Genomic DNA, 17,795 nt, shown 5'->3' on the forward strand with positions numbered 1-17,795 from the left:
TGGCCTTGAAGTCTCAGAATTCTCCCTTTAGCATGACTATTTCTAAGAATCCTAGGAATTGAAGCCCACATGCCTAGGTGGTACTAAAATTGAAATTATGATGGAAAGAAATGTTAGGAAAAGATCTTTGGATTCTAAAATGGATTTCAAATTGAGAACTGGTTGGCATTCCTGGCAACAAAGAAGTGGAGGAAACCTTTGCTTTTCAAATACAGATGCTCAATAGGCTAAATCAATCAATCAATCAATCAATCAATCAATCAATCTAATGAAATATCTGTAATGGTTGCACAGCTTCAAAATTCTACTCTGTCATGCAATTGGTACTTTTGTGGTCATCAGACTTAATTCACATTTACCTGTGATTTTAAGAAATATTGTTACTTTTCATTCTTATAAATTTATCATTTTTTTCTTATAATTAAATACTACAAGGCAGAGAAAATATATACTTCTGTGGAGGTGCTCTGAGCACCTAGAAAATGGTGCAGGAACCAAGGTCTGGCTCCTTCAAAATGATAAATATACAGCATTTGCCATTATAACAAATCAGTGAAGGTGATCAAAGTTTAAAAAGGGGAAAAGCCAAGGAAGAAGAGGCTTTACAAGTTCTAGTATCACTTGTTTTGACAGGTCCTCCAGTGGTGTAAAGATGTTAATCATCTTCTTATCTGCACTATCATTTAAGTTTGCAAGAAATATAGAAGAAAATATAACAGTGTATTGCACATAGACAATTGTAATGGGGTGCTGGGGTTATTCCTGCGTGGCTTTCTTGGTGAGAGTAGGAATAAATCTCACTGAAAGGAGAAGCTTTTACATCTAGGTATATATTAAGGCTCACATGACTTACTGTCTGAAAATTAATTTGCCCAGAAAATGGCACTTTTTTATCTGGATGTAATTTAAATATACATACACAGTCCTTATCAGATAGAACTTCTGCCAGATAGCAATTATTCATCAAGACATGTTAGGTTAAAAGTTCAATACTGATGCTAAATTGCTGTCTCAGAATCCAGATCTGCTTGCGTAGTACTGAGGTTCCAGAGTCATTAAACCCACATTTAATGGGTCCAAAAGGCAGAATGAAAATGAAAACAGTTCATTGAATTATTGTGCTTGACCTTTCTATAACATTTTGACTTCCAGTGGGAATACAAAGTTGATTCCTCATTGGGAGTTCCAGAAATTCCAAAGTACCCTAGCTATTAATTTCATTATGGTAAGTGGAAAGCTTGCACTGATATATTTTTTTTCCTTAAGAGCATACCTTTGGACTGCCCTCAGCCCTAACCCCTGAAATGCTGAAGAAGTAGTTGTGATCCTGTTCATAGCTTGTCATATAAAGGTCAACTAATAGCAATCAACCCATGACATAGAAAGGAATAGCTAACCCACTTAATATTATCTCTTTGTAGGAGGAGGTGGGTAAAGATGCAACTACTTTCCATCTGTAATCTGGACATCAACGTTCCCTATCAATGTTCTTGGAAGCTAAACCAAGCAGACTCCATCCTTTTATCTTAGCAGCAAGTGGGACTTTCAACTAATATTATCTGGTCTTGGAAGCTGAATGGGATAGGACTGGTTAGGATATGAGTAGGAAACCATCAAGATTCTTGACTACTAGAAAACATCTTGGAAGAAACCAGTAGCAAACCCGCTTCTATACCTTAGCCAAGAAGTGAGAATGTTTATATTTATGTTCTCACTAGGAGTCAAGCTTTGCTCAGAGAAACTTTTAATTACTAATAAAGAAGAATATTTGTAGCTCAGGGTTGAAAGGCAGTGTCCTTGGTGTTCTCTGAGCTTGCTTGTTTTCTTGCAGAAGATTCATTGCCCAAACTAGGTAACATCTGCAAGAAAACCAGCAAGCTCAGAGAACCTTTAACTATTTTCTGATATGATTAATGATTGGTATACCAGGCACTAGAACTGGACTCCTTTGGTTTCTGATAGTGTGCTAGTCCCTGTAGCAGGACTAAAAAAAGAGTAGTCTTCTTCTCAGCCTGTCTACAGAATTCCACAGGTTGTAGATTCTTCATGACTAGTTAGCCACATATTCCCTATAAGGATGGATCTTTGCCTAGAAGATAACTGGTTTGCATCTTGTATGTCGCTTCTTATTTTTACATATATTACTTTCATCTGATCTTCCACTTTTAAAGTATTTAAGGGGCAAACCAAACTTTGTGGTGTTTTGGTGTCTTGCCTTAATTTCCCAAGTCCTTATAGATGCCTTTCCATGTCTATTGTAAAAATCATAGCACTACTTGCCTTTTTTCCCTTAGGTTCTTCTCATAGAAGCCCTTCAGGAAGAGCAATATACATATACAATAAGTGCCTACTCTTTAAATTAATGGATCTGTAAACCTATCCCTTCCAAAGCATTAAAAGTACTCATATCTAGGCGTAATGTACATTGACTTTATATTTACACTGCTCATCTATGCTTGTTACAGCTATGTTATTGAGGTATGCAGTTATACTGAGTTTCACCTAGGTATTGTGTACAACTAGCATTTCTAGTCTGATAAAAAGAAGAATAGGGGTGACATGATAGCAGTGTTTCAATATCTCAGGGGCTTCCATAAAGAAGAGGGAGTCAAGATATTCTCCAAAGCACCTGAGGGTAGGCCAAGGAGCAATGGGTGGAAACTGTTCAAGGAGAGAAGCAACTTAGGAGAAATTTCCTGTCAGAACAATTAATCAGTGGAACAACTTGCCTCCAGAAGTTGTAAATGCTCCAAAATTGGAAGTTTTTAAAAAGAGATTAGATAATCATTTGTCTGAAGTGGTGTATGTTTCCTGCCTAAGAAGGGGATTGGGCTAGAAGACCTCCAATCAGAGGTGGTATTTAGCAGGTTCTGACCAGTTCTGGAGAACCGGCAGTGAAAATTTTGAGTAGTTTAGAGAACCGATAAATACCACCTCTGGCTGGCTCCATCCCCATCTATTCTCTGCCTTCTGAGTCCCAGCTGATCAAGAGGGAATGAGGATTTTAGACTATCCTTTCCCTGCCATGCCCACCAAAGCCATGCCTACCAAGCCACACCCACTACATCCACCAAAGCCACACCCACAGAACTGGTAGTAAAATTTTTGAATCCCACCACTGCCTCCAATGTCCCTTCCAACTCTGTTATTCTATAGTAGAGCATACTTAAAAAAAAAATTCTACTAGCATAATGGGGTAAATGAGAAAAATAAAATGTTTCATTTAGTTTGAAGGCAACAGATAGAAAAGCACAATAAAATGAATACTATTTTATACCCAATTCCACTTTTTAAGTAATTTTAGATAAGTTACACTTTCTCTCCTTCAGTTAGAAACAAGTTTCTCATTCATCTGTAAATGTAATGCTTACTCTGTGAACGTTTGAGCAAAAATAAAACCTGCAATGATAAATTTGTTAATCATTACTATTCCCTTTGCCTAAGGAAAAGGTAAAGGTTTCCTTGTCCAGTCATGTCCAACTCTAGGGGGTGGTGTTCATCTCTGTTTCTTGGCACAGGGAGCCAGAGTTGTCTAAAGACAACTGTGGCCATGTGGCCACATGGCTATACAGTAAAGGCACATGGAATGCTGTTACCTCAAAAGTGGTACCGATTAATCTATTTGCATTTGCATGCTTTCAAACTGCTAGGTGGGTGGGAGCTGGAGCAAGTAATGGGAGCTTGCCCCATTGTACGAAGCTTGGGTCTCAAACTTGGGTTGTCAGCTCTCCAATTGACAATCTCTGCATCTTTAAGTGCTGAGCTATTGCTTCCCCTTCACCCAAGAATAATAATATTTAATAAGCTAACTCTTGAGGTATGTTTTTAATATTGCAGATGGGTTAAGGCTTTGACCCTAAATTGGGATCTGCTTTTTTGACAAAAGTTTCTGTTTCTGTGTTTCCCACAATTTATCAGGTGCTGTTTCTAAGCAGGCTTCCAATTTTGAAATTTCAAGTTTTCATGAAATTTGGCAACAATTAAACAACCATAATATTGACTAGATGCATGAGTAACATTAGATGTTCATGAACTCTGCAAATTTTCTCATGTTTCTCTGGGAATACATTCCATTCATTTTAGTGAATCAGCTTCTGAGAATAGACACAAAGAATAGCATGCCTCATTTACAAACAAAACCATTTCCCAAGCAACTCTCTGATGTCTTAACAGTATTTTTTTGGATGCTTCATTTTTAAACAGGAGGCAACTAAGGAGAAGACGTGAAAATATAATATCTTTAGTATTTCTGAACTAGGGAATCCTTTTATATAGACTTCATTTCAAAATGGAAAAAGCAGGAGAGTTGGAGAGTAGCTAAACTGGCCCAAACATTGAAGCAGACTTTTTAATCCATTATTTGCACAAAAGGATTTGGCATTTAGGTGATGTAATATATTCAGAGCCCCACCCCAATTTCCACGCCAGTGTGGCTTTTTCAGACAGAGAAACTTTAGATGCAAATGTCCAATTAGGTTGGTGAATCCTGTTCTCATTGTGTTCTTTGCCTCTGGTCTTCTCTGGGAAGGGAACTCTATATGTTTGACAGCAGGCACCAAGATGTGATACATACACCCATGCACTCATTAATTAGGCTGACAAACCTGGGGACAATAGGTTGAACATCATTTGCATAATTGCAACTATGGGAACTTGGTAACTAATTATTTGTAGGAATGATTAACCCAGGACTTTCCCAGCATTTAATTATATCTTAATTCTTGAAGAGTACCTGGATAAATCCCTGCAGTTTTCTTGACAAAGTTTATTCCAGAAGTGTTGCCTCCTTCCTAGGGCTGAGATAGATTGACTGACCCAAGGTCACCCAACTTCATGCCTAAGATGAAACTAGAACTCATAGCTTCCTGTTTTCTAACCTGACACTTTAACCATTGCATCAGTTTGGTTCTCCTAAACCAGGACTATTATTTTTAAAAACTGACATTACTGATTTGATTGGAAGAGATGAGGAAGTAAAACAAATGTCAGTCACTTTTAGCAGAGCTACACAGAAAATGAATACGGAGATAACTTTTTTTTCTGATTAAGCTTGTTGTGGAAGGGGAGATACAGTGGTGGGTTGCAGGCGGTATGCCCCAGTACGCGCATACCAGAGCCAGCGCGGAGCACCGGATACCATTCTGGTATGGTGTTCTGGAGGGCCCATCCGCCCACCCAAGTTCCTTACCGGTGTTTAAAGGCTTCTGCACTGGCACATGATGCATACAGCACCTGTGCAACACTCCACAGAGTACTGAAGCATCACAGAGGTGCTAAGATCCATGCATACGCTGGGTGTGCATGCATGCACAATGCGCGCATCTATGAGAATGCCGCTGGCCCCGTTCCAACCATACTGGTTGGAACGGGATTTGGAACCCACCACTGGGGAGATACCACTACATTGAATTGGTTGTGTTTGGCCACCAGGCCAAGTTACTTTCAAATGAACATGTACACTCTTGTCAGAGGAAAAGGACGTTGCTATAATTAAGGTTTCTGGCAGAAATCCAGATTCTACTGCCTGACCTGGACCAGCCTATTTACTTAGCTGGATGGGAAATAACAGGCTGAGGAAGGGTGGAAATGAAACATCAAGGCATTACAAGGAATTGCTACATGTTTGTAAAAAATATACAAAAAATTGGAAAGCCAAGAACAGTTCAGAAGAAGCCTGGGTATAAGGCAAACATAGTTTTCTGGAAGGAATTCCTGATGGTTATCTTGGTACACAATTTCCTAGAGATATAAAATATGACAGCCCTGCTATCTTTTGTTTGTTCCTGAATAAACCCCTCCCTCTTGAACAATGTTTACTATCTTGGCAGGAAGTTTTAAATAATAGGATATTTTTTTGTCAAAATTAAATTTCACAAATTAGATACTTTGATGTTTTTTCATCACTGTGAATAACATAGAATACCCTCCCCCACCCCCAATCAAAATAAAGCAGTGCTTTATCCTCTTGACCTCTTATCCAGAAATTTGTTCGGGCATTCTTAGAATACCTCTTACTAATTGCTATCCTGATATTATTTTGCAATAATATGTTCTTGAAAAAATGCATGATTTGTAAAAGGATGATGAGGATAATGAAAGAAGGCTGCCAGGAAGGCTGGCAAAAGGAAGCTATGTGTATTAAAGGTGTGCAAAAGATTTTATGCTCTGAATGCCCCATTTCAAAGCTGGACCACTTTAGGCAGTTGTGGAGTAGCCTGTTTCAATATCAGAAGTGGATATCCTGACATTGGAATATACATCTAAATTCACATTCATTCTTGCAACCATCCTGTACTTAAATGGAAGGGTAATGAAGGAAGCTTTGAGTCCTGAGAGAATAGCTTAACCATCATGCCGCTTTCAATGCACATGTTTTGGGAAGATTTAAATCAATTAGTTCAAACATTTGCTTGATTCCCTCCCCCCACATTGAAATAAGCTCCTTTAATGATCTGTGCTTTCTTCACAGTGGCCAACAGGAAGACATGAGGGAATCAACTGCCCTCTGTCACTGTTGCATAACCATTTTTAATTCCATGTAGATTTCCTCTGAACTTAATTGTAGTGCCAGAGGAACAGCAATAAAATCCATATAAATCAAATCATAATAAACAAATACATTAACAAGTGCAGTCATCTAAAAGCAGCAAAACCTAGACCTGGCTTTGCTAGAGATTTAACAGAGCCACAGAGATAAAATGCAACATGGGATACAAATATAAGGATTAAAATTCTGAATGATTAAGAATGTTGTTGTCTGTCATCCAGACATTAAGGAGACTCCTCAATAGAAAGTCTGCTGGTAAGTAATTAGTACATGCCTTATCTTAACAGGCAAGATTTCTCAGAGCAGGACCTCTGAGAATTTTTAGGATTGGAGAGGAAGGAAGAAATATTACTTAAGCTAGTATTGCTGCCAAATCATAAGGGCTTGAATCTGTCCCAGAAATTACTATAATTTGGAGCTAGTTCATTAGATATAAACACTGTAATTATGGAGAGCTTTCTCCAACATGATTATGATGATGTGAGCTGATGGCCATTGTCATTTCTTGTCTAGAGTATCAGTACTACTTCCTTGATTCCTTGTATTTTGCTTAAGAGATGAGGCACTAAAGATGTTCTGAGCTAAGTGACAGCATTTTTAAGGCAAGAGTTGGATGATCCAAAGCTGCTGCATTAATTGGACAAAAGTCTCTAAATGCTGCTATCGAACAAAGCAAAATTGGACTTGTGTCCCATTTTGACCTTTCCTTAATGAGATTAGGGGCATTTCTCATGAAATGAATGTGTAATATAAGTTGGTGAAAAAGAAAAAAAATACGTTTTTTCACTAGCTTTGTAAAGTAATATCTATGAAATAATTGTTTTTCTGAACATAACCTACCCTTTATCTCTTGCTTACAAATATATTCCTTTCTTTCACTGGATTTACCTAATTTTAAAATTCACTATTTTGTTGAATGTGAGCTTTATGAGCAATTGTGATATATGAATTAATATCTCAAGGAATAAGCATTAGAGGTATGATAATGACTTGTAGAAATAATGGCAAAAGACTATGTGATGTCTGTCTGTCTGTCTGTCTGCCTGCCTGCCTGCCTGCCTGCCTGCCTGCCTGCCTGCCTGCCTGCCTGCCTGCCTGCCTGCCTGCCTGCCTGCCTGCCTGCCTATCTATCTATCTATCTATCTATCTATCTATCTATCTATCTATCTATCTATCTATCTATCTATCTATCTATCTATCTATCTATCTATCTATCTATCAGTGGTGGCTTTCAAATCCCATTCCAACCATTTCAACCAGCGGAACGTCGCACAGGCGCTATATGCGCCATGTGCCTACACAGAAGTGCAGAAGCCTTTAAACACCGGTAAGGAGCTCAGATGGGCGGGTGGGCCCTCCGGAGCACCGTACTGGAACGGTATCCGGTGCTCTGGGCTGGCTCTGGTACACATGTACCGGGGCATACCGCCTGCAACCCACCACATACATACACACTCACTCTCTCTCTCACACACACACACATTTTCCTGTAGCTCTGAAAATTTAGGATATTCTAAAAGTATGAATTATGATTGCTGCAATCTATATAGACTGTGCTTGCAAATTTTCAGTAGTGTTCATCATTCTGTGATTTCATCAGTGGACTCTATTTTTATAAACTCCAGACACAATTATATGCCTAGGCTCAAGAGGTTAGAATTTTTCCCGGTATAGAGAATGCTGCTTCCAAATGTGGTGGTGGGCTGGATTGTGGAAAATTTTACAGCTTCTAAATATAGATTGTACAATGAAGAGGAATACATTAAACCTTTTACTGCTTTGCTGTTGGATAATTGCAAAGCTTGTGGGTCATCTGTAGCTTTTCTTCAACACCTGGTCAGGAAAGTATTGCAATAGAACTAACTAGCTGCTATAACTATTTTATATTGTTATGCTTGTCTTGTTTTTGTTGTTGTTGTTGTATTTTCTTTTTCTGTTTTTAAAGACAAAAATGTTTAATAAAAACTATTTTTTAAAAAAGAACTAACTAGCTGCAAGAAACTCATTTAACAGGGTTTTGCCATGCCCATACTGTTGCCTTTGATTTAATCAGGGAAATGGGTGTAAGTTTTTGTAAATGTAGCTGTTTAGAATAACAGACCTGTCCTTAGTTTGCCTGCTAAAAATGGCCCTTTGCCCTTTAAAAGTAGGTTGCTCAGGCCTTTTTATTACCAAGCAGCAAGGAGACAATTGCACAGCCCTATTTTTTTGTGGTTACTTGGAATGGTTAATGAAAAAAATAAGTTTATTCCTCATGACAGTGATTTCAAATAATAGAAATTGGAGTTTTGAGATTATGAGCTAGGAAATTTCTCAAATCATTCTGTGTAACTCTTGCAGCTTGTTGTTAATACATCCAGGTGTCCAAGTATCAAGCAATTCATCCTATCTGAATGATTTTATGTACTGCAGTATCTGATTACTAAGCTACTATCTGCCCGTTGAGGAGGAATTGTTTATCTGTTCAGCAGATCTGAAGGTTGTCTTGATGCAAAATAGTGAAATCAATTTTAGGCTGGATCAACAGAAGGATAATTCTACATTATGGGGAAAAAAATTCCACTTTATTCTGCTTTGGTCAAAGCCAGCTCCAATACTGTGTTGTCTTTGGTTACCCTTTTTTAAAAGGAGTCAGAAAGATGGAACAATTCAGAAAACAACAACAACAACAAAGGATGATCAGGGACTTAAAACTAGGTGCTGTGAAGTGAATGGAGCTCTGTATAGGTTTAGCTTTGAGAAAAAGTTACAGGAGGAATACAATAGCACTTTTTAAATCTCTGAAAGGATATCACACAGAAGAAGATCAAAACCAATTTTCTTTTATTTTAAATATAGGACATGATTTAATGAATTGAATTTACAGGAAGTTAGATTTTAGTTAAAAGTAAAACAAAACTTCCTAGAACTATAAGTGGCCAAATAGAAAATCCAATTATCTAGAGAGATGATATCTTTTCCTCTGTGTTGGATATATTCAAGTAGAAGCTGGATAATCATCTTGTCAGTGATGGTTTAATTTGCATGCATCCATTGAACAGGAAATTGAATTTGGTGGCTCCCAACTCTATAATGCTGCTTTGGACTTCTATGAATATTTCTGATGAATAAATACCATGTATAGAGTTTGTTCACCTGAGGTACTGACCATGGTGCTGTTTTTGGACACTTAGTTAATTACAGTAACAGGCAGAAAGTATCATAAAGCTGGAAGGAGAACATATTGCAGGGGTTTCCAACCTTAGCAAGTTTAAGACTTGTGGACTTCAAATCCTAGAATTCCCTAGCCAGCCATGCTAGGAGTAGAAATCCACAAGTTTTATAGTTGCCATGGCTGGACACCCTTGTCATATAGGCTGAAAAGTCCAATCTTCTGTTTTATGCAGTAATCCAAAGTAAAGCAAAGTAGAATATGTGCTTGTAATATGCTGATGTGTGGAATTAAGCAAAGTGAAATAAAATTAATAAAGAGTTAAGTATTACTACTGGATGAGAAAAAAACCACTCAATTTTATACCAGATTAGTGTACTGTGGCAAAGTAGCCTTCTCCAATGTGATGCTCTCATAAATGTTTAAAGAGTTTCCTTAATTCTTAATTCTCAACTGTAGCAAATGGTTTTGTTGGTGGGGAATTTTGGGTCTTGTGGTCCTGACATAGATAGACAACATTAGTTTGGGAAAGATTGAGCATATTAGCTAATTGTTTCTGTCACACTTAATATTAAAAAAGTTCTTAGAAGTGAGATCTTGATCTGTTTTCCCCGAAGCCTGGAAATGTGCACAGCCATTGCTTGCTAGTCATTCTGATTTACAGAATAACAGAGTTGGAAGGGTCCTGGGAGGTCTTCTACTCCAACCCCCTGCTCTAGCAGGAAACTCTATACCATTTCAAATTGTTGTTCAATCTCTTCTTGAAAACTTCTAGTGTTGGAGCATTCACAACTTCTGGAGGCAAGGCGTTCCACTGATTAATTCTAACTGTCAGGAAATTTCTCCTTAGTTCTAGGTTCTGATTAATTTCCATCCATTGCCTTGAGGTGCTTTGGAGAATAGGTTGATTCTCCCCCTCTTCTTTGTGGCAGTCCCTTAAAACATTGCTATTCGAATTTCATGTCTTTCTCTTCAACTCTATGTTTTATGCTTTTACATACTAATAAAAACAAAAGCATAGTAATTTGCTTCTCCGGGGCTGTTTCAAAGTGGATGATCTCGCATGAAATCTTTTGCATTCATAAGAAGTGGGCTTAATAGTCACTGCTAATTCTGGGGATTCCAATTTTTCCTTTGGGCAAAAAGAAAGTTAAATTTTTAGATTCTTAGAATTTAGACCCTTTTCTTAACTTTTCTTAAATCAGTCAGAAAGTTTTCACTAATATGAAAGGGAAACATAAAATAGATTAAGAAGAAACATCAGGAACCAAACAATGATATTTCAATGGTCTTGGTTTTTTTAAAGGGTTAGGATGGCATATTTGGACTTCGCTGAGTGCGGCTTGTTCAATGTTGTAACTTATTTCTACAGCTACCATTGGAAAAAGCTAATGTTTCTAGGGCACGTGCTTGGTCTCCACAAGGGCACAAGGCAGCCTTGTTCAGGCAAATAAACAACACAGTGTGTCTTAGGGCTGATTAAAGTGAATCGGTTACAGCAGCCTACTGGACAAAACTCAGCTGTTGATGTAGCACTGAGTGGTTCTGTTCACCTGCCACCTTGTTCCCTTCTGCTCCGAGGAGCCAGTATTTTGAAAGACAGCTTTAATTATTTACACTCAAAATGTAGTTTATTCTGCAGATCAAATGAAAAGGATGAAATGCTTGGGGGTGGGAGGAATAACACAAATAAACTCCAAGCTGCTGGACAACTAGTCCCTTAAAAGGACAAAATATGCAGGATCATGTGGACTGCACAGATCCTTCCTTTCAGACTCCTGGCAGGAGACTTCCTGTTTGGATGTAGGACTCACAGTCTATGCAGTGTGCTAAGATCTAAGCATTTTCCCCTCTCTTGGCTTTCTGTAGGCAATTCAGACTTCTCATTCAAGACACCTTCCAAGCACAGAGTTGCTCTCAGAATGTAAATTGGAAAAGATATATTAGATGGCTATGCTGCCATCCAGCCTGCAAGTATCAGCCCTTAGACTTATGTAAAGCCATAGGTCTACTCAGAATTGCTGCAGGATATTGATTAACTGGTGGCTAGCTGACCCAACAATGTGTATTGATTAACTGGTGGCCAGTTAACCCAACAATGTGTATTGATTAACTGGTGGCCAGTTAACCCAATGTATTGCTGTTAACTAAGCATGATAGACTATGGTTAACTAGGCATTAATTTCTGCTAATTTCTTGTGTTCTGTTGTCAAGGGCAAGTTCAGGGCAAGGAGGAAAGCATTCCCAAAGCACTTCCAAATTCTAAAAAACTATAATTCTTAGCATTTGTTACTTTGACTGCATTATTGGGGACTGGCTGACGATGTTGTTCCACTGTTTTTCAATGAAATTCTACAGGGCTCTTGTCTCTAGGAATTAAAAGTTAGGAATTAAGAGAGGTACACTACTCTGGAGGTTGCTTTTCGATTGGGAAAGACCTTATCTGTATCTGCATACTTCATGCAACATCTTTGACAGAATTTATTACTGTTGTTATTTTTGCTTTATTATTTTAATGTGCAGTAGTTTTAATGTTTGCAAGCCACCCAGAATCACCCAGTCATCCAAGTCACCCAGGAAAGATGCATAGCATCTACATTTAATAAACAAACAAAATTAATAAATAATTTGTAATTGACATTGGTTGGCTTACAGTTTATTCATTTGACTCATTAGTGAATTACAGGACAAGAAGATTTGACTTACATATCTGTGGCGGGGGGGGGAGGTTACTACCAGTTCGGCCCGGTTTGGTTAAACTGGTAGTGACATGCCATTGACATGCCAGCGTGGGTCACAGAACCGGCAGCGACCCAGGCTGGCCACACCCCCAAACCAGTTCCCCTGTCACTGCTGTTGCAACCCACCCCTGATCTGTGGCCCTTATCATGGAAAGCAATGCCAATTACTATTTGGGGTAAACCAATTAGTTGTTTCTGTCTATATTTTACCAAAATTAAATTCTGGTAAACCACTGAAATAGCAGTGATTTTCATTGACAAATAATCTCTGTGTCTTGTTATTCAGCTTGACAGCTGGCGCCCAGCATTAAGCTGTTAGCTTTTAAATCTATATAACATTGCTGATTTTTAAACATGTCCACCAGCTTGTTTCAACTGTTCCTAGTTAAGTTTCTCTACAGCATAGGGGTGCATGCCATGCAAAACAAAATATGTTTGAGTTTAATTGAAATCAGAAGCTCAAGTTTCCAGACTTTTGGAACTGTGAATGAGAAGGTATATAATAGAATAAACCATTGCTTATTGTTGCCAGGATTTTACTCATTAGTCATCACTCAAAAGATCCTCAATAGTTGTATTTTTGGTGAAGGGGCGGGGCAAAAAATGCTGTATTCAGTGTATAAGACGCACCCAAATTTTCAGCCTCTTTTTTGCGGGAAAAAGGTGCCTCTTATACTCCGAAAAATACGGTATATGATTAATTCATAAGTATTGTTTTCTAGTCCATTGACAGTTTTACTTTTTGGACTTAAGTTTAAGTAGTTTATTAAATACAGTTTAAAGAATGCCCACCTTCAAATAACTCTGGGAAGCTTACATTTTTAAAAAAAAGTAAAAACAGCAAAAAAAGAAATGGATCAGAAGGGAAGGGAAGGGAAGAGAAGAAGGGAAACTGTACAAGAATCAAACATCCTAAAGGGTTCAACCACCACTCTGGGAGAATAGTCAAGAAACAGTCAGAAATAGAAAGTCCCACAGATAGCTAGGCTCTATGCATTAAGGTCTGTATAGATGATAATCAGCATCTTCAATGGCATACAGAAGTCAACTAGTAGCCACTACAGCTAATGAAGCAGTAGCATCACATGGACCAGCTATCCCTTTTGAATGGTTTTTAATGGTAGCCTCACATGGAGTACATTGCATTTCTGAGTGACTGAGTGACTATATCATGAGAGGATATGAAGGAACAGACATAACTGGTGCACTAGATGAATCTGTGTAAAGATCCTCTTGATCACAACTACTTCCTGCTCTTAAGAAGGAATTATAAGTCTGTATGACACTCTTGAATGTGCAATCCCATTTAAGACAAATTTTGGAAAATCCCTAGAACTAGGAGCTCCAAATATCTGCATACACTTACTCTTGTTAGGAATAAGCCTGAGTCTGTTCATCCCAATGTAGGCCCACACAGTCTCTACACATTGGGACAAAATCCTAATAGTATTGCTTGGTTGGACCATGAAAGAGATGTACAGTGGATATTGTCAGCATACTCCAAATCAGCAAATAGCCTCACCCAGCTGTTTTATATAGCTGTTAAACAAAATAAAGTGCTGAGTTTGAGGCAGACCACAAATGAGGGGCCAACAGACTCAGTCTCTTCCCCCATCAATATCAACTGAGACCAAAATACAAAGGAAGGAGAACAATCTTCTTCATCATACCTTTATTGTAAATCCTCTCAACCAGTTCAGAAGGCACTAAAAAGGATGCATAGATATGGTGTCTTTTTCGTGTTTGATCAGACTCAGTCTTCCTCCAAAGATGTCCCAGAAATCTCTCCTGCAGTATATTCTATTATCTCTGGGTACTTCTTGGCTAGATCATATACTTTTTTTCTAATTTGTATCCAGTTCTAGCATATATATTATATAGTTATTTTTCTGTCCCAAATGAATGAAACTGTTCTGGGTTAAACAAACAAAGAAACAAAACCAGAATTGATTCTCAGGGCTAAAAGCTGCTTAGTTTGCTGCCTTATATTTTCCAGTAAGATACCCCAGAGAAAGTCTGCAAGATAGTGTTTTCATTTTATTATTTAACATTCCCTTCACCTCTTTCATCCTCTCCCCCCCCCCAAAAAAAGCTTGCTTAGATGCTGTAGTTATCTGAAAGTATTCCATTTGTGGACCTTCATTTGGAGTCTTTATAATGTTTCTTTTCCTTTCTCTGCAGATCATGACTGTTAGATAGCATCCCATATCACAATGACTATGGCTCCCCGAAAACGGAGTCGTCATGCTTTGGGGTTTCTTTGCTGCTTTGGGCGGAGTGATCTGCCTGAAATCAACCTCAAGGACAATAACCCTCTGCAGTTCTTGGAGTTCTCAGTGCCAATCCCAACAGCTGAAGAATTGAATGCAAGGTTCTCTGAGCTTGTGGTAAGTATATTTAATTTTCTGGAAGGAAATGTCTCAAATTTCATCTTGAGTATCTGTGTTGAAACCTCTCTGTTTAATATCTCTGAGTTAAAACTTAAAAGAAATTCCAACTTTCAACACACTTTGGGTATGTCTTGGCAGAAGAGTATGGAAACGGAATGGCATTAGAGGCAAAGGTACACAGGTCAAGACACCTTTGTATAGATAGGAGTGGCAATCATCCAGACCTAATTTAATATAACATATGATATGAATCTGCCATTGTTAGTCATTCAGATTCACAAAGGCACTGGTAATATGGAATTATTTGCTGACCTTTAAATTTGTGGAAAAATAAACACATTTACCCCCGACTTGAAGTTCTCTATGTGGGTTTTTTCAGGGCAGAAAATGTCATGGAAAATGACCACTGTATTCTGGACTGAATCTAAATGGGGAAAAAAAGGCACAGGGATTGATGACGGTGGTAGTCTGGAATAGAAACAAGGATTATAGGTTGCAGAATCTGCCTCCTGGGCTTCTGCTTGGAACAGATTGACAGTGGGCAGCTGCATTTGTATCGATTGGTTGTGCTGGGGTTTTAATTGAATCAGAAAATCCAATCAGAAAATGAAGTAGTGTAAACCAGTGACCTGGAAATGTTTGAAAGAGTTGTGTACATTTTTATTACCAGTTCAACTCTGCAATCCACTGTTGTGCAAAGGCGTGTAAGTACTTTCATTTGACAGCATTGTAACTTTGAATAGTTACATAGTACTTGAACCAGTGGAGTTAAATGAGGACTTGCCTGTCAAAGTTTGGCTGATATTTGCCATTTCCTTTCGAAAGTATACTACAATGCTTTTGGATTTGATTCTACAAGCCATGAGCATAGGATCACATTAAAACCTGGGTCAATCCTCTGCCTTTCTTTTTTCTAACAAAAAAAGCAGGGGATAAAATGCAGTCTTAACAACACTAATGTCTTGTCATCAGTAAAAATATTAATTGTCCTTGAATGCTTTACTTGCTTTTTCAGGAGAACATCTTGGCTACTTCTTGGTCATTGACTGACTTGCTTTCTCTATCTTCCTTCCCTGTTGAATTTATCCTTTTGAATCCCTCCAAATTGTTGTCACCACTTTCAAAACATTCTTTGATGGACAATGGGCTCATAGTATGATTAGTTTTCTTTCTACAGCCCAAGAAGCAAAAAAAACCCCTCCAGGCTTTCTTGATTATATGTTCAGAATCAACATAGAGTTTGATGAATGTTGTTAATTTATCTCCTTTATTCAGGATTATTGTTATGGGGAAAATATGAGGCAGATCAGGCTCTGGTCTTGCGTGGAACTGTTTATTTAGCATTTTCTGGATAAAATGAGTTTCCTACATTTGTGTCACTTGCCTCTGTCCTGTATGCAATTTAGAGGCAACAAGTCATGTGATAGGAAATTAAACCATTGGAGATCTTTTCTGTATTTTTGTGCAAACATAGTGCTGCTTGGTATGAGATGAGTGGCCATAAAAATGTCTGCAAGGAATATAATCCTTCCATTCCCCACCATCTAGTCAGAGCTGAAGAAGCTTCTTGGATGAGAAGCGAAACATCTTCAAAGAAAAACAAAGTAGTCTAGTTGCCTCTTGAAAAAGCACCTTTGGGACAACCATGACCTAGATAACTGAGAATCTCCATAGACATTTCATTGTTGTGTGTATGGTTATATACAATCAGCTGAAAACAAGCATAGAAATAAAGAATAATGGCAACAATCATTAACATTATTCTAAGTACTTGGATAAGGATCTGCTCTTACAAACTGGGTCATAAATTCCTCTTCATTAACCAGACTCTGTTGAACCATGTTTTGAGATTCCTTTAGGAAAGAAGAAAGTCAGAATGTAAAGAAAGTGCTTTATAACTGAATTAGTTTACTCTGCTTATCTAGGCCTTGTCTTAAGGTAGGCTCTCAGATGGAAAGGAACTTCTTGAATTAGTGTTGACTTTCTTTTGGCCTTCTTGGAACAATGAAGAAAGGCCTCCCTATATATTAGACGGTGCTGGCAGGGTGTATCCGTACCCCAACAGTTGTGAATCTGGCCCATGGCCATAATACTAGTGTGTCTTGGCTAGCTCCCCATTTTTCTCTGGCATGAATCACATTATTTGTAGTGAAGTACTTTTGCAGTTGGTGGTCTGTGCAAAATGTGCCAAGCTGGTTGTATGTCTGCTGGCAGTGTGGGCTTTTCTAAGAGCATATGTTTTTCTTTGTGCAGATTTATTAACTGAAGAGGAAATAGGAGAATTTGGAAGATTTGCTCCCCTACCTCCTTTCCCTAAACTTTCAAGGTGTTATAAACTGCCATAATTCTATGGAATTCTGATGTGGGTTTTTCCAAAGCCTTCTGGAACATAATACAATAGGTGGCAAAATTTTGGTTGATAACATCCTTTGATATTGCAGATTTTATAAATTAAATGAAACATTTCTTCCTTAGATTGAAACATGAAAGGAAAATACAAATATTGCAGATTAAAGTTGTTGTATTAGAATGTGTTGTCATGTATTGTCATCCAGAAGTCAACATAGAAAAGCAAACATAGCTTCTGGATAAAAGGGCAATGGCAATAATAAAGAATAAAATCTAATTATAGACTATGGGACCCACTGCATTACAGCTCTACTCTGTTTACAGCATTTTATTTTTATTTTATTTTTAAATGCAACCTTGGAAGTACAATTACACAATAAATCTCTTCTAAAGTGGGGCATTGGCCAAACCATAATATGTTTGTCAGGAATTCATCTTGATTTAGAACTTTTCGTCCAAGTCCTCTTTATTTTTGTTGTCTCTCATGTTGAAGTGAAGTTGTTATTGTAACATGGGCTTCTTGTTTTACTTGTGCAATTTGCTCTGTAATTTATACAGAAGCCTAAACCATCCTCGTAGACCTCTTATCTTCTGACATTTTAATTGAATTAATTAAT

The 17,795-nt window shown here is 37.9% G+C and overlaps 1 protein-coding gene across 3 annotated transcripts in view; it reads left to right on the plus strand.

Annotated features, from left to right (window-relative positions):
• DAAM2 (dishevelled associated activator of morphogenesis 2) overlaps positions 1-17,795 on the plus strand; it is a 167,783-nt gene that overhangs the window by 40,924 nt on the left and 109,064 nt on the right. For all 3 annotated transcript variants that reach the window (XM_032216763.1, XM_032216765.1, XM_032216764.1), the window contains exon 2: positions 14,621-14,826. In XM_032216763.1, the coding sequence (XP_032072654.1) occupies positions 14,653-14,826 (174 nt within the window). In that variant the 5' untranslated portion in view covers positions 14,621-14,652. The remainder of the gene's footprint in view (positions 1-14,620; positions 14,827-17,795) is intronic.

Source organism: Thamnophis elegans, chromosome 4, assembly GCF_009769535.1.
Source record: "Thamnophis elegans isolate rThaEle1 chromosome 4, rThaEle1.pri, whole genome shotgun sequence".
NCBI classification, from domain to species: Eukaryota; Metazoa; Chordata; class Lepidosauria; order Squamata; family Colubridae; genus Thamnophis; species Thamnophis elegans.